At 42.1% G+C, this 23,935-nt stretch overlaps 1 protein-coding gene across 9 annotated transcripts in view; it reads left to right on the top strand.

Moving 5' to 3' along the window:
• The first annotated feature begins 3,658 nt into the window (after window positions 1–3,658).
• LOC126256324 (cuticle protein 21-like) overlaps window positions 3,659–23,935 on the top strand; it is a 187,833-nt gene continuing 167,556 nt past the window's right edge. For 2 of the 9 annotated variants that reach the window (XM_049955479.1, XM_049955474.1), the window contains exon 1: window positions 3,698–3,738. In XM_049955479.1, the coding sequence (XP_049811436.1) occupies window positions 3,727–3,738 (12 nt within the window). In that variant the 5' untranslated portion in view covers window positions 3,698–3,726. Of the gene's footprint in view, window positions 3,739–7,333; window positions 7,464–8,252; window positions 8,982–9,839; window positions 10,117–23,935 lie in introns of those variants that run through there. The other 7 variants (XM_049955481.1, XM_049955480.1, XM_049955473.1 and 4 more) reach the window with 7 other exon arrangements.

Below are 23,935 nucleotides of genomic sequence, written 5' to 3'. Positions count from 1 at the left end.
CGTTAAATATTTTTGTTCGTTTTTCATCTTTATCCCGACAAGCATTTCCAGAGCAACGGTCCTTAATACGACGTGCCGGTACCATACGGATATGATTTCATTCTCAGTTCGCTTTTAAGCTTCGCGAGTAGGTCCGATTCGCGATTGTGTAATGAGGTTGTTTTCATTCTAAAACTCACGGTAGTCGAAAATATTAAATCCTTTTGTTATAGAAATCAAACAGTTTATTTGATTTATTAAAATGTTTTGTATGGAGTGTTGTCGTTTATGGTGCCAAAAAACGGACACGGCGGCGGTGAGAGAAGATGTTTTTGAGATGTCAGTCTGAAGAAGAGTGGAAGGTGTTAAATAGACATCTAAAATGAGGAATGAGGTTGTGTTTCACAGGTTGAATAAGAATATACAAATACTGGAAACAAGAGGAGGAGAGGAAACTGACTATGACGCTGTATGAGAAGAAACTGTAAAACAAACGATGCGTTGGAAGGCATGATGACCGGGAAGAGCACCATAAGAGGAAGAAGATACCCACCAGTTAACGAGATCAGGACAATTGAATCACTCACAGCTGTTAGAAGAATGGTGGCAAACTAAGAAGACCGGAGTACAGTGAACTTTCAGTGAAAGACCTGTCTAATGCGCAGAACACATCATCATTTGATTTTCTGCAAGGTGGAGATTTAGCGTTGCTAAAGCAAAAGAAAAATCTATGAAACTGCCAGACGGATTAAACCGTTTATCTGGGGAGGTCTTGAATCCGTATGCACGCCTTTCGCAAGTGGCGCTCTTGCAAGCTAAGTGATGGCTCAGTTATTTAGCTCCTCTCATATGCCTACGGCAACAGCTGTTACGTATAACTTCAGCCGCTGATCTCCTACCACATACGTTACATGTCCTGTTTTTCCTTTTCTCTTGCGACGAGATACGGCCTACGGGAAGAACTGAACACACAGGTCTATTCTAGACTTTTTTATTACCATTTTTGATTTCTTATCCATCACAGAAAAACGCCGCTACAGTTTTCCTGGTCACATTCCAGACATACGACTAACGTCTCACGACTTCTGCTTTATTGAGGAGGCACGACCTGATTCAAGTATACCAGTTATGTATTGTATATTTCCCCGGAATTTCAAAACTTAAGGGACTGTCGATAGTAAGGTCTCTAGAGGCACCGAACGGCATCGGTTCAACTGGGATAACACAGGAAATTGGTTGACGCCTTATTGAAAGGTCTATCTCAAAGAACGGTTCAAATGGCTCTGAGCGCTTTGGGACTTACTTCTAAGGTCATCAGTCCCCTAGAACTTAGAACTACTTAAACCTAACTAGCCTAAGGACACCACACACATCCATGCCCGAGGCAGGATTCAAACCTGAGACCGTAGCGGTAGCGCGGTTCCAGACTGTGGCGCCTAGAACCGCTCGGCCACCTCGGCCGACGGAAATTCTATCTGCAGTTTTCCTAAAGTGATTTAGAAAAACCACAAATCACTATGGCTGAACTTTATACTAGTAGCAAACATGTTTTGGGGATTGGCATAGCATTAGCTATGCATAATTCTTTTTAAATATTAACTATACTATTCTGTGAAAAAAGTAATGTAAATAGTTACTTAGGTTGGTGAGCAAGTCAAAAACAATATTGGCTGCAATGTTTAATATTGAGAGAATAGGAGTTAGTGTCGGGACGATACAGAGCTCGAATGTAGGCAAATAATTGTGCTGTGGCACAGAGATTTGTAACAACTGTAAATTTTTCATATGTTTTCTGCCATTGTAAATAATTCACATTTACTGTGGTGGGTCAAAGTTGAATGAGCACAAGTAGTGAATAAGATCCTTGATTCTGTGTTTAAGATTATCTGTGGTTCTCTTGCTCACCTATCAGTTATGCAGCACTGGGGGAACTCTTACTTGAGGAATAGTATTTAGAGAAACAGATTTAATATTTGTGAATCCGAGCGAAATTATCTGGAATATTTTATTATGGAGATTAAAACTTGTTTGTATACATATGTTATTGATTCTATTGATGAAGGAGGGGTTTTGGAGAAATTTTCCTATGTAACCAAATCAAGCGCAAGAACGAAATGCTTGTTTCAAATGGCTCTGAGCACTATGGGACTTAATTTCTGAGGTGATCAGTCCCCTAGAACTTAGAACTACTTAAACCTAACCAACCTAAGGACATCACACACATCCCTGGCCGAGGCACGATTCTAACCTGCGACCGTAGCGGTCGCGAGGTTCCTAGAACTGCTCGCCACTCCGGCCGGTGAAATGTTTATTTGTCAGAAAGAATAACTTATCTTTGTCCCTCAGATAACTAAGAACATTCATGATTAGTGTTCATTTGAGCCTCTTCTCTTCATTATGTCACAAATAACGCAATTGGTTGGAATTGTAATTTTTCTACTGACAGAACTTCGTAGTTGTTAGTGTCTTCTTATATTGTACAGGGCTTTTCGACAATAATCAGAGTCTAATTTTTCAAGAACGCTTTCCTTTAAAGCAAAACCTTCCTCCAACGTTCTTAGTCAAGTTTTAAATGTTTTATCGTGTGTGCGTTGCACCTTACGCCAGACAAAGCCACACATCATTTCTAACATGTACGAAGTAAATTTAATAGTGAGTAGTTTATTTTTTCTTTAGCTGCTGAAACTGCTGATTTCTATTTCTTCTCAAGAAATAAATCCCAGAATGACAGTGCGATGAAACTCTTCTTAGTAATATATATTCGTTTATATGTGTTTCATGTGTTTTTTCTCTTTACTGAATTTGATCCGTAGAAGGACAAGGTCAGCGCACTGATAAAATAATGCAATGATAATGTCCTCGGCGTCACTGACAAACTGATCTCTTTCTGCGTACGGATAGGATTCATTCGTGATCTGTTTTCTCTGTACCATTTATTACAGTTCTCTGCAGTTCTTCGTGTTTTAATTGAGTCACAAAATTTATTATTGTGCAGCTTTTCAACTTACTGACATATCGACTTACTGCATTATCAATTCCCATGGTGACAGAGGTAGGTGAAGCTTGAAGAGTTGTCTTGTTGCATCATTTTCCTGAGGAGGACCAAGCTACCTCTTCTAGTGAAGCGGATGGAGGATGGAGATCTGATGTGATGAACGACCTTCGCTAAAGATAATGTGGTATGGTTGTCTCGGCATTTCAGTAGGAAGTCAAAGGAGGTCAGAAGGCGCTCTTTCTTGTTTTTCTAAGCATATCTAGCTTATTCACTTTGCTACACATGTTCTCAATTGTACAAACGCTCAATGTGTGTGGGTTACAATCGTTTGGTCTTTGGAAATGTCTCTCTATATACGCACTGCAGCAGGAACAATTTCGGGTTTCGCCACTCACCGTTTCCAGAGTCCTATTAGCCCTGACGTGACAGTAATGTTGGACGCTACCCATCTTACTTTCAGACACATAATGAAATGTCAAGGTCACCTGCCTTTCGAAACGCCGCAGGCAGAAGAACGAGATCAGCCGATGGGCGGTGTGTGTGTGTGTGTGTGTGTGTGTGTGTGAGGTCGCGAGGCGTGGCAGATGCGGCGAACCAGATCCCTCTGGGCAGGTGTTGCGTCACCACCGGCTAGTCTGCCACTCAGTGATGTCCGGCAGGGCAGGTGGGGGCTCTGCCCTGCTCTCTCACTATAAAGAGGCTTCCAGCCGGTGCTGGAGCCAGTCGCCCACCAGTCGTCTCCACAAGCCGACATGGCTATTCAGGTGAGGCAGCAGCGAGATGCGAAGGACATAGTAGTAGGCAGGTACAGCAGTCAGTTGACCCAAAGGTGGTATCTGAGAGCTATAGGAGAGGGTGGGGAATGAAACTCACCACGGCTTTTCAAATGAACCATCAGAACATCCACTCTAAGTGATTTAACGAAATCGCAGGAAGCATAAGCCTGGATGGTCAGATAGGGATTTGACCTAATCCAGTTCTCACCGTTGCATAAATTCTGCAGCGCTGCAATGTAAGAAACTGTGGCTGTATATGGAAATGAAACTGCCACCAGATAGGAAAAGAGTAAAACGTTTTCAGATAGTAAATAAATATTAGTATCGTTACGTATGATTTCTCTCAAAAGGAAACTCACTTGAAAACGTGAAATATACGTTGACATATGAATGAATTAATAGTAAGCTGCATGTTATGCTGGCTCGATTGTTTCAATATATTGTCTACTCATAGGTTCGGGATTAGATCTCAATAGGTCTTACCATGTTTATGTCAGTTATCGCTTCTCTTAGCTCTGCCAATAGTTTGTTAACGAGAAAACCCCAAGCGGCACGATAGTTTGTAGCTCACGTTAGACTTAGACCTGGCAGGATTCTTGCTTTTGCAGCTTTTACCTTTCAATGTCGTCTTTTGTTTGAAATATCCCGGAACGCGTCCAGCTGTCCTGTGTGACAATGAGAATAGCTAGGAGACTGAGGAAGGATTTTCTTGCGGAAGAAACATATCGCTTCAAATCCAAATTTCTAGTTTCACATATCTTGAATGCCTAAGAAAATGTGTTATTGTTCTCATTTTTAGCTAACCCCGTTTTAAATTTGGAAAATCAGCTGCATAAGTAAGAGAACAATTGAACAATTAAGAATATATGGAAATCAAACTTAAAGCATTGCCTCGATGATAGCATATGCCGAGAAAAGCATTCTCTTTAAGCAAAAGCTGAAACTGTTAACGTTTTTTTTTTACATTTTTAATCATGCGGAAGGATGAATCTGATTTACGTGAAACAGTATCGTTGTCCTATTAGCTGTGAGTAGACGGATGTTGTCGTTACGGGCCATGTGCAACAGAACACTTTGTAAGAATCTTTTGTTTTCTTTCTTGCATTGAATGCTACCGTCATAGTACTTCATTAATGTGAACTGAAAGTTGTATTGTAAAAACATGTAAAGCAGTATAACATACTAGGCTTCGTCATCGACATACCGATGGAAAGTGTTGAATATTATGGTATACACTGATTTTTTTCTCTTTCTTTCATCTCTTTTCATGACTGTGGGTGGAAGACGTTGAGTCTCTCTTTTCTTTTTTGTAATTCATCAGTTTTTGGTCTCGTTAGAACCGATTAGCCACCTCTTCCTTTCTTCAATAATTTTTTTAGTTTGGCATATATAGTATATTCCTCAGTAAATATTTTTTACATATTCGAAGTCATCTTCGACAGTTTGCTCGGGTATTGCAGTTTCAGGTCACAAATTATACGTTATTGTGTTTGTTAACTTCATTTTTAACATCCTTTTTCGAGCCAACATTTAAGTCATAACAAAATATTCATGTATGGTGTTCACTGTGCTACAACACTGTGATCATGTAGTTGATCATATTTCCTTTTCAATTAAACGTCCTCGCTAATTGTCTCCAGTAATGATTCATTTAATATTTTATCTGTCAATTTTTGCCATCTTTGTGAGCCACCACATCTTATAAACTTCGTTTCTCCTCATCCTATTTTCGCAGCTACCTTCTTTCTCGACAACACAATTAAAAGTTTCAGAAATCCGCCTTACTTCACTATACGAATGTGATGACTCCCCACAACACAAGAACATATATTTACTATCACAGACATGGGCACATGAAAACTTGCTGCAGACTCTCTGTTTAAATTTATCCCTTGTTATGTCCATCCCTCTCTTCCTCTGTCTGTCTGTCTGTCTGTCTTTCTCTCTCTGTCTGTCTCTCAATACCCACCTGAGTCGAATGTCAATGCTAGAGCTTCAGTTCCAAGGCCATAGTCCCCTCCCTTATCAGACACGTGAAACAAGCTGTGACTACCTATATTCTCCATGCACTGCCGTGTGTTTTAAAATTATAAATCTGAATAACGAATATAACTCTACCTAACTAGTACTAACTGACGTACAAGTTGTACCCTGCTAACTTGTTCTCCAGTACAGTACTGGAGTTCGAGGAAATTGAAATCCTCTTCTTCCACCACTGACAGATTTTTGGTGATGTGAATGTGAAAATCTGATGCCTGATTACACTAGATTTTACGTCCTTTTATAACTCTAGAACAGGATTGCTGCATTCAAAGACACGATAAAGTATATTGATGTAATGTATACCATGAGATCTTAATGAGTCAAACCGATAAAAGATTCAACACTTGTCATTATATCCTCCGTTGTCTTAATCAGAAAAGGTATTGGAAGTTGACTGTGGGAAGCTATAAATGTAAAAATTGTTGTATTGGTTCTTCACACTGGTGTTAACCAAAATATGCCATCTGCATCGTCATTGTTCCCAGTTATTTTGCTTAAAGTACTTCAGGTAATGTCCAGAAGATCCCTTCGTCAACGCTGGAGCCGACACCTATCCAACTTTTAAACATAACAAGCTCTTGCACTTCCCCTTTCAATTCACATCAGGGAAATTTCCTGAATTTCAAACTCCAGTGGCGTTTTTCTATCTACCTCATTAGCAGGAAGTTCTTCCAAACAGCACTTTGAACTTCTTTTAATGTTTATGATATTCTCAGAGCCAGACATTGAATAGGAGCTTCGGTAGACATGCAGGCGCCATTTACTGTATTTCCGATCTGTATGACATTAATTTTCTGGAATAAAAGTTGAATATAAAAAAAAATGGCTCTGAGCACAATGGGACTCAACATCTGAGTTCATCAGTCCCCTAGAACTTAGAACTACTTATACCTAACTAACCTAAGGACATCACACACATCCATGCCCGAGGCAGGATTCGAAACTGCGACCGTAGCGGTCGCACGGTTCCAGACTATAGCGGCTACAACCGCTCGGTCACTCCGGCCGGCGAATATCAAAAGTCTGGAAACATAATGAAGGAGCTTTACCGGTGTGTCATCGGATATATGTCAAAAGGTGTGCATCTGATTATACGTACATTTCAGTCAAATCAAGTTCAAGGTGTTGTAAATAATGTATAGAAGTAGATTATTCTGTTTGTGCTCATAATTATGTTCACTTCATAACGTTCTGGGCAAGTCGGCCGTAGCAGTCACAAACCATTTTTAATAGTGTTGCTTCTAACAACATGGTGTCTGTAGAAACAAACTTTAGCAGCGATAATGGGGACTTTTGAGGCATAAATCCTAGGAAATGGAGGTCGTTGTTCACTTGAATGAGTATCAAAGTCACCATAAACGTCTACATGCTAATACTGCCCTTTTCCCACGAAGAATAACAGATATGTTCTTTTATCCCGAAGAAAGAACTTCTAGGTCGAACATATGTCGTGCAGCTCGTTGATAGCACGTACTGTACTCTTCGGCATAGTGGAATTTGTGTTTACAGGCGGTACAAGTGCGCATAGGTGGTGTTGCAGGTACTTCTTTACGCATGCGCGCTGCTGGGCGCGGCCAGTGCGGGCTACCTGGGCTCTCCCGCCGTCTCCTACTCGGCGGCTCCCGCCCTACGAGGCGGCCTTCCTTACAACGCCGGACTCGGACTCACAGGTAGTTTGTACAGCAGTCTGTCAAAGGAGGGACGATGTCTGATTTACTTGCCGGAATGGCTAAGATATCTTTGTTCTTGGGGTCCTTCTACACACAAGAGACTTGGGTTTCCTTTCAGATTCCATACCTTTAATGCTACACAAAAATTCGTCAAAATGCACTACAATATTTCATAATTAGTTATCGTCGTAGTTCCCTTCCCAAATTACGTGAGCAGATTTACCCATAATAAGCAGTAATTGGTTTATTTTAGAATTGTCAGTGTATTACTTTAACACATACACACTTTATCCACTGCTGCAAATATTTGTCTATAATTTTATTTATGCTTTCTGTCCCACAGTACAAATTTTGCTGCAGTCTGTTTGTAGCAATTTTTATAAAAGTGTTCCTCTAACTATCCTTTCCAGTTACAAGAGGTTTCGAAACATGGTTTTCCTTTTCGTGTGGTGAAAACACAATATAGTAAAGAAGCAGATCATGAAATACTTCCCCAAAATATGGTAAACGTAATGAACATTTGCGTTTCAGTGAACTTTTAGATGGATGGCAACTTACAATTGTTCTTTAAATGAAATTAGTCAGTTGCATCTGTTAGACGTATTATCTTTGCTCTGTAGAGCATCGTTATTTCCAATCCTGGTAACTTGTGCAATGTCTTAAACTGAAGATGGACATAGCTTTTAATACTATATAAACCCTAATGCAAGCAAGTACTTGCTAGTACCTTCGATAGGAACTGTGTGTGAGATTACAGGAGACTTCACTATTAACTCATTGCTTTCCTAGGAGGCCTGGGCGGAGGTGCCGCTGCTTCCGCTGCCGCCGCCGCCGCCGCTGCAGCCGCTAGGGCCAGACTCTCTGGTGCCGGCATCAGTGGCTATGCTCCTGGCTACACTGGCGCATTAGGAGGTGCCTATCCTGGTGTTGGTGGTGCCTACTCTCGCCTTGCCACTGGCTACTCTGGTGTAGCTCCTGGCTACACTGGCGCTCTAGGAGGTGCCTATCCTGGTGTTGGTGGTGCCTACTCTCGCCTTGCCACTGGCTACTCTGGTTTGGCTCCTGGCTACACTGGCGCTCTAGGAGGTGCCTACCCTGGTGTTGGTATTGGTGGTGCCTACTCTCGTCTCGCTCCAGGCTACGCTGGCGCCGCCCCTGGCTACGCTGGTCTGGCCGCTGCACGTTACGCTGGTGGTCTGGGCCGCCTGGCCGGTGGGCTGCCCGCCGAGCTGGCTGACCCGTACTACGACCCCAACCCGCAGTACAGCTTCAGCTACAGCGTCAGCGACGCCCTGACCGGCGACGCCAAGCAGCAGCAGGAGAGCCGCAGCGGCGACGTGGTCGAGGGCAGCTACAGCCTGGTCGAGCCCGACGGCAGTGTGCGCACTGTCCAGTACACGGCCGCCCCTGGTGAAGGTTTTAATGCTGTCGTCTCCAAGGATGGTGTCCCAACTGGGCCTGCCCCCCTGGGAGCTGCTGTCGTTCCTGCCGCTGCCTCTGCTCGAAACATTCTTCCAGGTTTGAAACAGTATTTGACCCATAAGTGATTACAAATCCAATTTTTTCTGTAACATTTCATATACTTGATTATGGTTTATCTGTTTACTAAGGACACAAAAGACTACAGAGACTTTGTCTCAATTTATTGAACCATTTGAAAGTAATGATAACACATCCACATATAGCGGAAGGCTATATATGTACTTACAATCAAAGGAGTTAAGTGTACGACATCAGTGATTACTAATCTGATGTTGCACCTCTTCTCTTTGGAATTAAGAGCACTTCTAATGCATTTTGTGGCTGGAAGACAAGTGAAAATAGATGAGTTGTCAAACTGGAAGCCGATTTTCACTCATAAATATTGGGCACCTGAAAAAATAAATTCAAGCTAAATGTCCCATTTGCTATGTTTCCTTGTCGAGCTGCTGGCCTGATTTTTGTGGTTAATGTACCTCCTGGCAACAATTAAGTATGTGTAGCTTGAGTAATATTATGTCCATACAGTTGAAAGGGGTCAGTAATAGAAGTTGGTTCCCTCTAGAATACAAACCGACTGCGCTTATAACTACGTAGAACGATTACAAGCAATAGGCAGCCACAGCATTTACTGTCAAGTTAGTTACAATGATTGAATTATAACATTTAAAACTCTTAGCAGTTTGTAATTTATTTAGAAATATTCAAACGTTTGATCTCCATTAACAGTTTCTGATGCTCGATGGATGAGGTGAAATAAAATTAATCCAGAACTTAAGCATACTTCTAACAGCATTTTAATGGTGCTATGGTGTTCTCCAGTGTGGACAGACATCAAAAATAGTATGTTCCCTTTTGATTAGACATCTCCCTCAGATCCTGCTACAACTGTTTCAGGAGGCATACTTCCTGGAGCTGCACGCTCTCTGCTGTCTCCAGCTGCCGCTGCTGGAGTCTACGGAGCACCTCTGAAGACGGCGCATGCCTCCCTCGCCACTCCACACGCAAAGGTACACTACTAGTACCCTCGCAAGCTGATACCTTGTAAATGTGACCACCGAATGTATTGCGAAAATGTCTCTCATGTAGCAATAAAATGTACATATTTACGAATTGCTCTGTCAATTTGTCACTGCAATATTTGTATAAAAATAAAATTATCTGTCTTGATTTATATGTTGTACCTATTTAATTTGGACTTCTTCCCTAATATTACGTACAAAAATTATTGTGTGTCACAAGTTACATTAAGTTACGAAAATTTCTATACATTGCCATTTGTTCTGTGTCTGAAAAGAAAAAAGGAAATCTGCCGAAAAGAAAGTATAAGATGTGAGAATTAATTGGTGCTCGTATTTTTAGGCGTTTTCACCCGCAGTCAACAACACATAGTAGGCTCCTGTTCCACCTAACTTGGTGTTGTTTGATAGTAGCTAGCCCACTGAACCTGCAATCGAAAGGACGACTTTTCAAACCTGTATACAACACGTCTGGTTTACGTTTTTTTGTGATTTCCGGAAAGTAATGTGCGGCGATAGTACCTTTGAAAGAGCAAGGCCGATTTCTTAACCAGCTTTCATTAATCTGTGATTGGACTGTATCTCTAATGACTTCGTTGTTAACAGTAGTTAACACTCATCTTCCTTCACTTTTTGATTCTGTTTGAGGAACAGATGTTACGCCAATAATCTTGAAGGATCGTACCCAAGTATTTTCATTACAGTACCACCCAATCTGTAATAGAAGCATTATCTTCTCGCTTCTGAGTTTCATAATGTAATGATCTTGCTCGTAGGGGACAAAATTTTTTCACTGTAGCAGACCATGAGAACCACGAGTGCAAATCAGGAAGAAATAAAGATTGAAGAACTACTTTATTTTTCATGGCCCGATAGTCAACAACCGGTCTCACCTCGCCCTGTGGCTTAGGCAGCACAAATACAAGAGGGGAGGTAGGGGACTTAGATGGCCTAATAAGTCCTTCACATAACTTCTTTCAGCTATAGTCACTCTTAACTCCCTCATCCTATGTGGTGAAAATCTATATGGAAGAGGCCTTACGGGAGTATTACCCTTTAATCAGTATTATCCTCCTTTAACTTCCACTAATCCCTCATAAAGCACATCCCTAAATTATTCACCTAAATTGACAATCAGTTTGCTTTGTTCAGCTGGTAAATTCCAGTGCCATAAATCGGAGAATCAGTATCGACTGTACTGGTAACTGGTTTTGACACTGTTCTCACATTCACCACACACTTACAAAACTCAAATTTTTTTCTGAGGTGCAAACTCAAAATGAAACATTCTTTGACTCCACTGAGGAACTAATACAACCGTATGGATGAAATCAGAACCTGCGATGGCCGACACTACAAATTACGTGCTACCTTAACTGGGAATTTTCACTTAAAATTACCAGTTAGGATCTTAACTTTAATAATTCCCCAAATCCTCATCGCTGCTTCATCCTTCTGAATCTGCTTCCTGTATTCATCTCTTGGTCTCCCTCTATGATTTTTATCTCCTACAATTCCCCCTAGTACTAAATTGGAGATCCCTTGGCCCTCAAAATGCCTCCTATCAATCGATCTCTTCTTCTAGTTCGTATGTACCATAAATTTCTCTTCAGTTTTATTCAGTACCTCCTCATGAGTTATGTGATCTACCCATCTAATCTTCAGCATGCGTCTGTAGCCCTACATTTCAAAATCTTCTATTCTCTTCTTGTCTAAACTGTTTATCGTCCGTGTTTCACTTCCATAAAAATACTTTCAGAAAGGACTTCCTAACATTTAACTCTATACTCGATGTTAACACATTTCTCTTCTTCAGAAATGCTTTTCTTCCCATTGCCAATGTACATTTTATATCATCCCTACTTCAACCATCATCAGTAATTTTGCTTGTCTAAACTGCTTATCGTCCGTGTTTCACTTCCATACAAATACTTTCAGAAAGGACTTCCTAACATTTAACTCTATACTCGATGTTAACACATTTCTCTTCTTCAGAAATGCTTTTCTTCCCATTGCCAATGTACATTTTATATCATCCTTACTTCAACCATAATCAGTAATTTTGCTTCGCAAATAACAAAACTCATTTACTACTTTAAGTGTCTCACTTCCTAATCTAATTCCCTCAGCATGACCTGATTTAATTCCATTAAATTCCATTATCCTCGGTTTGCTTTTGTTGAAGTTCATCTTATATCCTCCGTTCAAGATGTTGTGATTCTGTTCAGCTGCTCTTCTTTGCTGTCTCTGACAGAATTAAAATGTCACCGCCAAACCTCAAAGTTTTATTTCTTCTCCCTGGACTTAAGTTCCTACTCCAAACTTTTCTTTTGTTGCCTTCACTGCTTGCTCAATATGCAGATTGAATAATGTGGCGGTTAGGCTAGAACCCTGTTTCACTCTCTTCTCGCTGGCCGCAGTGGCCGAGAGGTTATAGGCGTTTCAGTCTGAAACCGGGCGACCGCTAAAGTCGCAGGTTCGAATCATGCCTCGGGCATGGATGTGTGTGATGTCCCTAGGTTAGTTAGATTTAAGTAGTTCTAAGTTCTAGGGGACTGATGACCTCAGATGTTAAGTCCCAATGTGCTCAGAGCCATTTTGAACTCTCTTCTCAACCACAGGTTCCCTTTCATTAAGCTGGCCTTGTAGTCGAGAGGTTCTAGGCGCTTTAGTCCGGAACCGCGTTACTGCTACGGTCGCATGTTCGAATTCTGCTTTTGGCATGGATGTGTGTGGCATCCTTAGGTTAGTTAAGTCTAGGGGACTGATGACCTCATATATTAAACCCCATAATGCTTAGAGCCATTTGAATCCTTTCATGGCCTTCGACTTTTATAACTGCCATCTGGTTTCTGTGTAAATTGTAAATAGCCTTTTGTTCCCTGTATCTTATCCCTGCCACCTTTAAAATTTGGAAAAGAGGATTCCAGTCAACATTGTCAAAATATTTCTCTAAGTCTACAAATACTATAAACGTAGATTTGTCTTTTATTAACCTATCTCATATCAGAAGTCTTAGGGTCAGTATTGCCTCACTCGTTCCTACATTTCCCCGGAATCCAAACATGCTCTCCGAGGTCGGCCTTCAGCAGTTTTTCCATTCTTCTGTAAAGTCTTCGTGTTAGTATTTTGGAACCGTGACTTGTTAAACTGATAGTCCGGTAATTGTCACACCATTCAGAACCTGCTTTCTTAGGAATTGGGATTATTATGTTATTCTTGAAGTCTGTGGGTATTTTGCATGTCTCATACATCTTGCTCACCAGGCGAAAGAGGCCGGCTGGAGTGGCCGCGCGGTTCTAGGCGGTACAGTCTGGAGCCGAGCGACCGCTACGGTCGCAGGGTCGAATCCTGCCTCGGGCTTGTATGTGTGTGATGTCCTTAGGTTAGTTAGGTTTAATTAGTTCTAAGTTCTAGGTGACTGATGACCTCACAAGTTAAGTCGCAAAGTGCTCAGATCCATCTGAACCAGGCGGAAGAGTTTAGTCATGGTTGGCTCTTCCAAGGCTATAAGTAGTTCTAATGCAATGTTGTCTACTCCCGGAGCCATGTTTGACTTCGGTCTTTCAGAGCTGCGTCAAATTCTTCACGCAGTATCATATTTCCCATTTCATCTTCATCTACGTCCTCTTTCATTAAGTACATCGCCCTTGTATGAACGCTCTATATACTCCTCCCGCCTTTCTGTTGTATCTTCTTTGCTTAGTATGGTTTTCCGTCGGAGATCTTGATATTCATGCAGGTGGTTCTCTTTTTTCCAAATTAGCTTCCGGAATTCAATAAAATGCAGTTTCCGCGGCATTACCTCAACGAATTACTGCCCCAACGGCTACTCACAATTGAACTCAACACTCATGTAACCCAAATAAATCCCCTCGATCCTTAAATTAAAAAAAAGAATGCTATTCCCTCTGTACCTCCTCAGTTGAATTTACAGAAAACACATCACCATCACTGCTTGAGTAACTTGACAAACAGATGTGCCCAGCTTTAGCAGGGGGCCCGGGAGGGATATGCTCTGCGGTCTGTTAAGCGTGTTCTTGATTCACTTTGCGCTATATCCTGGGTTCGTACTGAGCTGTTTTCTTGATAATTTACACATGGAGTTGGAGGGTCTAATGCTACACAAACCCTGTGCCCTGTTAACATTGTGAACAAGCGGGTTCTACTTCTATTAACCTGCGAGCGAGATGTTTCGCTCATTCGGAAAAAGGGAGTCTTACCTAAATCGGTTAATGCGAGTGTAATTCAGGTGGTGGCGTCACTGACCTCTGCTTCCTGCATGCTCGACAGGACCACGGGACGAAGAACATCCCGTAGGCTGCGCGCCAACATTGGCACACTCCCCAACATGTTAGCGCCGCGAATCTTTAACTAGCAAATGAACGCACATCCCACTACACCGTAACCATGCTCTTTGCTACCACAGTGCGACAGATTAATTGAGTGCAGAGGATATGCTGTGGTAGGTGTGATACATTTCTTTAAAATTTCATTTCAGTTTCATTGCATCACAGACTCCCATTAAAAACACAACAATATTCACAACAAAAACTATAATCCAATAAGACCACATATAATTTTAACGAATAATAGCGAGTAATACTGACTTAAAACCAGAAAATTTTAACTGAGATTATTATTGAAAATAGTTTATTACAGTAGTTCGGACTATTAACGGCATTACAACCATAAGTCACTGAAATTAACATTCCACAAAAGGCAAAATAATGTAAAAAGCGTACTGTACGTAAGTAAGAAGAAACATTAATTGATAACATTATTCGTTACAACAGGTAAAATTGTTACTGGCAAATAAACAATAATAGGTGAAGTTACAGTTCTACGAGAGGCAAATGACATTATATAGCGTAAAGGAACCATTTAATAAGAGAAGGCCATACGTTGAGGTTATCAGTGCCTGAAATATGTGGACCTTAGCTAAGAATTAACTCCTGTAAATGATAATAAGGACGATTGTTTCATACAGGTTAGCCGTTAGATATACAATATGTGATCACCAATTAATACGTAAGAAATCCAGTAGACTGTATGTCATAGCCAACTACTGACGTAGGTAGAAGACCATATAAAATAATGGATTTATCGGATAATAGGTGCGTGCAACTCCACAAAACATTATGAAGACGGTATAACCAGTGCAGTTATATGCAAACTTTATGAAGCTATTAAATATAAATATACCATTTGTTGTCTAACAAACTGTGAAACAGCATTGAACATGGGTTAGTGTATTATATATGCAGTGTATAATCGGGGAATGCCCGAAGCTACTAATAAGAACAAAAAGCCTGTGTGTCGTATCCAGGTATTGGCGTGGGTAATAAGCAGTATACACTATTAGATTTAACGGATTAGTAAGTAGTACGTAGGGACGTACCACGCCACAAGTTATTATAAATGCTTTTGTAAGAAGTCATGTGTATGCAAACTTTACGAAGCTCTTAATTAGAGATACACCATTTGACGTGTATCACTTATGAAAAAGACTTGAACTTATAGAAAATAACAATGATTACGTGAATGCGTATGTAAAATAAAGATAAGAGGGCACTGGCAGCGGGTGACATAGAAACTCCCGCATCATCATGGTAGACGCAGCAAGCGCTCAAATCCTTCGAAGAAGTACTTATCTTTCAACTGCAACAGGTCATTAAGCAAGTTGTCTGTATCATAAAGGAGGTGTTTGAAAATTTGCATTGCTTCGAGTGTATCTAGCCTGCATCGTTTACCTTCTTGGTTTAAGAGCTCTTTGTTTCTAAGTAGGTTAGAGGCATGACTCATTTGGATTAGATGTTCTGCAAATTTCTAGCCACCGGTACCATCCCCACATCTTGTGGGTAAGTACTCTTTGTATCTAGCCGATATAGCTCTTCCTGACTGACCTATATAATAACTTGGGAAATCACTACAGGTTATTTCGTAAAGACCTGCTCGTGCTAATGTATCGTTAGTATAACTTAGAGAGTGGATTAGGTTCTTTTTAAGGCTATTTTTAGTGGAATAGGCTACTTTAAAGCCCCGACTTATTAAGATGCGCATTACTACATTAATAGAAACATTACCACCTTATCTACACTAGGTACCGCTTATAAAGATCACTCCATTAATTTCATTTCCATCCCGTTTATAGGCAAAGACTATTACAAAGAAAATACCGCAACCCGATACACGTTTCTAATAAACGATTTTATTGCGCCGTTACTACACTCATAATCATAAATTAAGGATAATGCTGATACATGGTAAAACAACGCTATGGTGGCCAGTTTGATGGTTCAAATCACCTCTGGGGACGACCATGAGGTGCAGTTGACCTGCGGTCGTCGCACGGTGGCGCCGGCAGCAGTCCACATATGCACAGGTATGCTGGTGCATGTCAGAGTACGGTGCAGCGAGTAAGTGTGCACACGTTTTCAGACGTGCTAATGGTGACTGTGTGTTGAAAATGGCTCAAAGAACACATACTGACGACATTATGAGGGGTAAAATACTAGGGCAAATGGAGCTATTCAAACACAGCAAGTCGTAGCACGGGCCCTCCGTGTGCCACAAAGTGTGATTTCAACAGTATGGCAACAATTCCAGCAGACAGGCATCGTGTCCAATCGCTACAGTACGGGACGTCCACAGTGTACAACACCACAAGAAGACCGATATCTCACCATCAGTGCCCGCAGACGGCCACGGAGTACTACAGGTAGCCTTACTCGGTTCCTTACCGCAGCCACTGGAACAGTTCTCTCCAGACACACAGTCTACAAACGACTGAACAGGCACGGTGTATCCGCCTGGAGACCTGCAAGGTGCATTCCTGGTGTCAAGAAAACAGTATATAGTCGTTGTAACAGTGGTCCCAGGTTACGTTCACGGACGAGTCCAGATACAGTGTAAAAAATGATTCTCGTCGGGTTTTCATCTCGCGTGAACCAGGAAGCAGATACCAACTCCTAAGTGTCCTTGAAAGGGACCTGTATGGAGGTCGTGGTTTGATGGTGTGGGTGGGATTATGATTGGTGAACATACACTCCTGCATGTCTTTGACAGAGGAACTTTAACAGATCATGTGTATCGGGACGTCATTTTGGACCAGTATGTCCGCCCTTTCAGAAGTGCAGTGGGTCCCAGCTTCCTCCTGATGGATGATAACGCACAGCCCCACCGAGCTGCCATCGTGGAGGAGTACCTTGTAATAGAAGGTATCAGGCGAATGAAGTGGCCTGCCTGTTCTCCAGACCTATACCCCATCGAGCACATCTGGGATGCTCTCGGTCGACGTATCGCTGCACGTCTTCAAGCCCCTGCGACATTTCAGGAGCTCCGACGGGCACTGGTGCAAGAATGGGAGGCTATACCCCATCAGCTGCTCGACTACCTGATCCAGAGTATGCCAAACCACTGTGCAGCCTGTGTATGTGTGAAAGGTGATCATATGCCATATTGATGTTGGGGCAAATGCGCAGGAAACAGTGCGTTTAGTAGCACATGCGTTTCAGCGACGGTTTTCTCAACTTGTCACCAATACCGTTGATTGTGTCGTGTGTGTTCCCTATGCGCATACTCTATTAGCGCCAGTTTATTCAGCAATTATCCTTCATTTATGAGCATGAGTGTAGTTTCGGGCCGGAGCCTATCGTCAGACGGCAGTGTAGCTTTCTTGGAGGTTTTACATTTGTGTCTTCATCAAAAGCTCTTCTTTACATGTTTTAAGAGAGAGGTTTCATTATCCTTTTCGATTCGTGTTGATTTATGAGCTAAAATCATGTATTTCGAGGCTAGGAATCTCTTATTTGTGGGTGTGAATGTCTATGTTGGTTTCAAAATTCATTAATTGTGCCCTGAGGTAACACAAACCTTTATTAACCTCATTCTTTCGAATTTATTTTGTAATACATTGCCGTTCGTTGTTTTTGTAATACATTGCCGTTCGTTGCTATCCAATACTTGGAATCAGTGACAAGTAGCATGGCAAGCATTTCATTTTTTACGTGAACTAACTACACGACTCACATGCACTCTTATGGGTACGCAATAATCACCTGTTGAACTGAATGCTGAGTGTAAGACATTACGTTGCGTAATCCGGTTCACTATTATGGTGTTACGAAAGAATGATACTCAGGACCCAGATAATCATTCAGATTATGTAGCTGTTTTTTTTTTTTTTTTTTTTGGCTTACCGAAACTATGTTTACCAAAAGGAGGAGACAGCCATACTGTATTGCTGGACGCTATTAGCAGCAAGCTAACATACGTTCAACGTAATCCATTTATAATATTACTGCTCTAGTTCAGAATTAAACATTAAAATCTTTCGTAATCGAATTCATGAGAGTAGCAATAGTATAAGGAAATGCGAGACGTTCTGATACAGAAAATGAAATGAACAAAAATCATATTTCAAAATCTGCGTAGCTGGTTTTAGTCGACAGTCGTCAATGGAGTGATACTAGACCGTTTATCGGTAATAAAGCTTTGAATTGATAGTGCTGTAGCAGATAAAAAGGTATACAAAGAATTGTAATCGGACTCCGTAAGTCATGAACAAATAGTGAAGGCAGGTTCTGTGATTGATCATGCAAATTTACATGTAGACTGCAACAATGGTGGCAGATCAATTTCATTACCTTATCAAGACGTCCTCGTCGTTTGTCTCAAATTAACGCTGAAACAGATAAATACGGATTAGGAGAAGGTAGGTGCAGTAATTTAATTTAAATAAGGTCATTTCAGAGCTTAACTGATATATTGACACTGAATCTCTACATTAACATATCGCACATCCTACCACATCATGCATCTACATCGGAGGTAAAGACAGAAGAGAGAGTGAAGGAGACGAGATCCCTCGCTAAAGAATCTAAATCATTTGTTTCAACAAACATTAGTTACATTTGAAGACTCACAGATTACTTTTACATAAATTTTCTTTTACCATCTTGCATCGTTCCGTCTGGGGACTGCTATATTGTCCAACTAATTGAGAAAAAGAAGTACACTCCTGGAAATGGAAAAAAGAACACATTGACACCGGTGTGTCATACCCACCATACTTGCTCCGGACACTGCGAGAGGGCTGTACAAGCAATGATCGCACACACGGCACAGCGGACACACCAGGAACCGCGGTGTTGGCCGTCGAATGGCGCTAGCTGCGCAGCATTTGTGCACCGCCGCCGTCAGTGTCAGCCAGTTTGCCGTGGCATACGGAGCTCCATCGCAGTCTTTAACACTGGTAGCATGCCGCGACAGCGTGGACGTAAACCGTATGTGCAGTTGACGGACTTTGAGCGAGGGCGTATAGTGGGCATGCGGGAGGCCGGGTGGACGTACCGCCGAATTGCTCAACACGTGGGGCGTGAGGTCTCCACAGTACATCGATGTTGTCGCCAGTGGTCGGCGGAAGGTGCACGTGCCCGTCGACCTGGGACCGGACCGCAGCGACGCACGGATGCACGCCAAGACCGTAGGATCCTACGCAGTGCCGTAGGGGACCGCACCGCCACTTCCCAGCAAATTAGGGACACTGTTGCTCCTGGGGTATCGGCGAGGACCATTCGCAACCGTCTCCATGAAGCTGGGCTACGGTCCCGCACACCGTTAGGCCGTCTTCCGCTCACGCCCCAACATCGTGCAGCCCGCCTCCAGTGGTGTCGCGACAGGCGTGAATGGAGGGACGAATGGAGACGTGTCGTCTTCAGCGATGAGAGTCGCTTCTGCCTTGGTGCCAATGATGGTCGTATGCGTGTTTGGCGCCGTGCAGGTGAGCGCCACAATCAGGACTGCATACGACCGAGGCACACAGGGCCAACACCCGGCATCATGGTGTGGGGAGCGATCTCCTACACTGGCCGTACACCACTGGTGATCGTCGAGGGGACACTGAATAGTGCACGGTACATCCAAACCGTCATCGAACCCATCGTTCTACCATTCCTAGACCGGCAAGGGAACTTGCTGTTCCAACAGGACAATGCACGTCCGCATGTATCCCGTGCCACCCAACGTGCTCTAGAAGGTGTAAGTCAACTACCCTGGCCAGCAAGATCTCCGGATCTGTCCCCCATTGAGCATGTTTGGGACTGGATGAAGCGTCGTCTCACGCGGTCTGCACGTCCAGCACGAACGCTGGTCCAACTGAGGCGCCAGGTGGAAATGGCATGGCAAGCCGTTCCACAGGACTACATCCAGCATCTCTACGATCGTCTCCATGGAAGAATAGCAGCCTGCATTGCTGCGAAAGGTGGATATACACTGTACTAGTGCCGACATTGTGCATGCTCTGTTGCCTGTGTCTATGTGCCTGTGGTTCTGTCAGTGTGATCATGTGATGTATCTGACCCCAGGAATGTGTCAATAAAGTTTCCCCTTCCTGGGACAATGAATTCACGGTGTTCTTATTTCAATTTCCAGTTTACTTATTCTGCTTTGTACAAGTATTAAATATGCACGCCCACTCCTTTTGTTGCGCAGCACTTACGAAAAAGTGTGTGTTATGTAGTTATTTTATATTCAATTTACGAGCCAAATCGCTTTTCCAGACCGTATTTAGCAGCGCGGGGTAAACGCGCGGTGTTGGGCGCCTTGCCAAGGCTCGCGCGGTTGCCCCCGTCGGAGTTTCGACTCCTCCCTCGAGCATGTGTGTGTGTGTGTTAGTGTGTGTTGTCCTTAGCGTAAGATAGTTCAAGTTAGATTAAGTAGTGTGTAAGTCCAGGGACCACTGACTTCAGCAGTTTGGTTCCATAGTAACGCAACACAAATTACAAAAAAATTCTTCCAAACGTATTTCTGGAACTATAGAATTATGTAAGTTGAAGATCTTGAAAGCATCAGAGCTTCATTATTACTACTTATGGGAGTACTTTTCAGTCGCATACACACACACACACAGAACTTTAATTTTTGGTCGATCCTGCCAGTACGTAAGAATTTGGTCCTTCTGATTGCTTCTCAATACAATATTTCATTTGTTTTTCATTGTCGTCTATTACAACTTCGGATTATCTTTACGGAATTCCATTTTTTGGGCTTATGATCACGTTTTCAACAACAAATTATGTCATTAAATCTCAAATTTTGCTTTTCGTAGTATCACAAATTAGGATGAGAGTGCACGGCCTTATATTTACATTCATGTTTTATAAACGATTTAATGAAGATATACATTTCTATATGTACTTTGTAGTGCGAAATTCGTGTGTTTAATTGTGGCGTAGTGATGAAGTAGGATGGTACAAGATTAATCATTCATTATGATTCAAAAGAAGAGTAAAGACTACTTGTGATCATTTATGAATGCTGACAGCAATTTAATATAATACAGATGGAGAAGTGATAGAATGTGGTTACATTGGGCTATAATTGAAAATTTTGTTTAGAGTTAAATCTAGATAGTAACGTTATCTTTCATTTTGAAAACACAAGGAAATATAATGTTTAATGAATAGGAGATTCCTTATTCATAACAGCAGATTGAGATATTTTTCTGGTTGAATTTCTTTGTACTGATGTCATTAAAATTTGTAATGTGTGGAAACACAAATTTTTGTACCTGGAAGGTAATATTTCTCTCTGATTGTTGACGTTATTTTTCTTTCATATATTTAGCAGTCTGGGATATTTATTTTCACACCTGAATGCTGGTGCATTTTTCAGAGTTTGTATTGAATATATCACGGAAATGAGTGAAATAGTACTATGAAAACTGAACAACCAATTTTGTGTCTGTGCATGTGTGTGTGTGTGTGTGTGTGTGTGTGTGTGTGTGTGTGTGTGTGCGTATGATTTACGAAATTCACCAATAAAATTTCTCTGCAACGTGAAAGTGATTTTTGTAACGGAATTACTCGGTGAAATACGTTGAAATTCAGTTTTGAACAATTTCACCACTAGTGTAAAGGAACAGCTTACAAATTAATTTTCATGAGTCCATGCTGCTAACTGTGTGACATTTCTGGACAGCTTACATTAGGTGAAACCTCTGTAGCTTATGAGTTATTTACAGGTTAAGAGTTCAGCATGTTTAGGTTTTGGACTTACCACAAGAATTTTTTTGAGATTGGTTTAATATTAAATATAGAATGGCTGTTAAGTTTACAAAAGTTTACAGGTTGCACTTTAGACGGAGAAATCACTATCAACATGCTTTATATATTTTCTACATCGAGGTGAGGACGATTTTTGCAACGATTCAGAATGTGGCATTAGAATTGTAAGAAACAGAGTCAGAGGGATTTCCGGCATTATTAAAATAATGAAACTTGTGATCTCTTGCCTGCAGTGTAAAGTGCGAGCTTCAGAATAAAATGTACACTCCTGGAAATTGAAATAAGAACACCGTGAATTCATTGTCCCAGGAAGGGGAAACTTTATTGACACATTCCTGGGGTCAGATACATCACATGATCACACTGACAGAACCACAGGCACATAGACACAGGCAACAGAGCATGCACAATGTCGGCACTAGTACAGTGTATATCCACCTTTCGCAGCAATGCAGGCTGCTATTCTCCCATGGAGACGATCGTAGAGATGCTGGATGTAGTCCTGTGGAACGGCTTGCCATGCCATTTCCACCTGGCGCCTCAGTTGGACCAGCGTTCGTGCCGGACGTGCAGACCGCGTGAGACGACGCTTCATCCAGTCCCAAACATGCTCAATGGGGGACAGATCCGGAGATCTTGCTGGCCAGGGTAGTTGACTTACACCTTCTAGAGCACGTTGGGTGGCACGGGATATATGCGGATGTGCATTGTCCCAGGTCGACGGGCACGTGCACCTTCCGCCGACCACTGGCGACAACATCGATGTACTGTGGAGACCTCACGCCCCACGTGTTGAGCAATTCGGCGGTACGTCCACCCGGCTTCCCGCATGCCCACTATACGCCCTCGCTCAAAGTCCGTCAACTGCACATACGGTTCACGTCCACGCTGTCGCGGCATGCTACCAGTGTTAAAGACTGCGATGGAGCTCCGTATGCCACGGCAAACTGGCTGACACTGACGGCGGCGGTGCACAAATGTTGCGCAGCTAGCGCCATTCGACGGCCAACACCGCGGTTCCTGGTGTGTCCGCTGTGCCGTGCGTGTGATCATTGCTTGTACAGCCCTCTCGCAGTGTCCGGAGCAAGTATGGTGGGTCTGACACACCGGTGTGAATGTGTTCTTTTTTCCATTTCCAGGAGTGTAGAATCCGATAAACAAGACGAGGCAATTTCGTTGGTGCTTTTATTTTTCCTCTCGTACAGTAGAAGGAGGTGTTCTAATAACCGAACATGAAACGCAATCAGTTCTAAAGTTAAAGACAAGCAAATTGTGTACAATGAATTGTGTGTAAATGTTCTGAGTTCAGCATTAAAGCACTGCATACTGACTCCTGGAGTGATACTATTGACGGCGATCCATTAGTGGGATGGGACATAACGTTCGCCGCTCTTTCTAGTGTTGTATAGGAAGAATTGGCTATGTAAAGGTATGTGGGCCCATAAGAATTATCCTAGCCTAAGATACATATTTAAAATGCAAGGAAACAGTGAGACAAAATTTTTGAATAATGCAGTTACCGCTGTCTTATGCAACTATCGTACAAACTGAATTTTCTTTTTTTTTTACTTTGGAAGAGTACCTCTTGTTGTAATATTCGAGAAAAATAGCATGTAAACAAAATATACATAGAAGGACTGATTCGGTCTTTAAGGTGTTCTTGGATGACTTAATTAAGGTTACTTCCCATGATAAGCAGGAGATTCGATTCATCGGTTGGTACAAATTATAACTGTCACAACAGATGTAAACGCAGTTGGCATCCTCTGCTGAGTATAGATGAGAGAATCTAAAACGCTATTTCGGCATCCACTGCAGAAATTTGTGATGAATATGTTGGCATGTACCTTCGTGACCCACATGGATGTAACCGAAAATAATAAGAAAAAATGTAATACATAAAATT

Source organism: Schistocerca nitens, chromosome 1, assembly GCF_023898315.1.
Source record: "Schistocerca nitens isolate TAMUIC-IGC-003100 chromosome 1, iqSchNite1.1, whole genome shotgun sequence".
Classification (NCBI taxonomy): domain Eukaryota; kingdom Metazoa; phylum Arthropoda; class Insecta; order Orthoptera; family Acrididae; genus Schistocerca; species Schistocerca nitens.
This window is presented reverse-complemented; position numbering and strand designations above follow the sequence as displayed.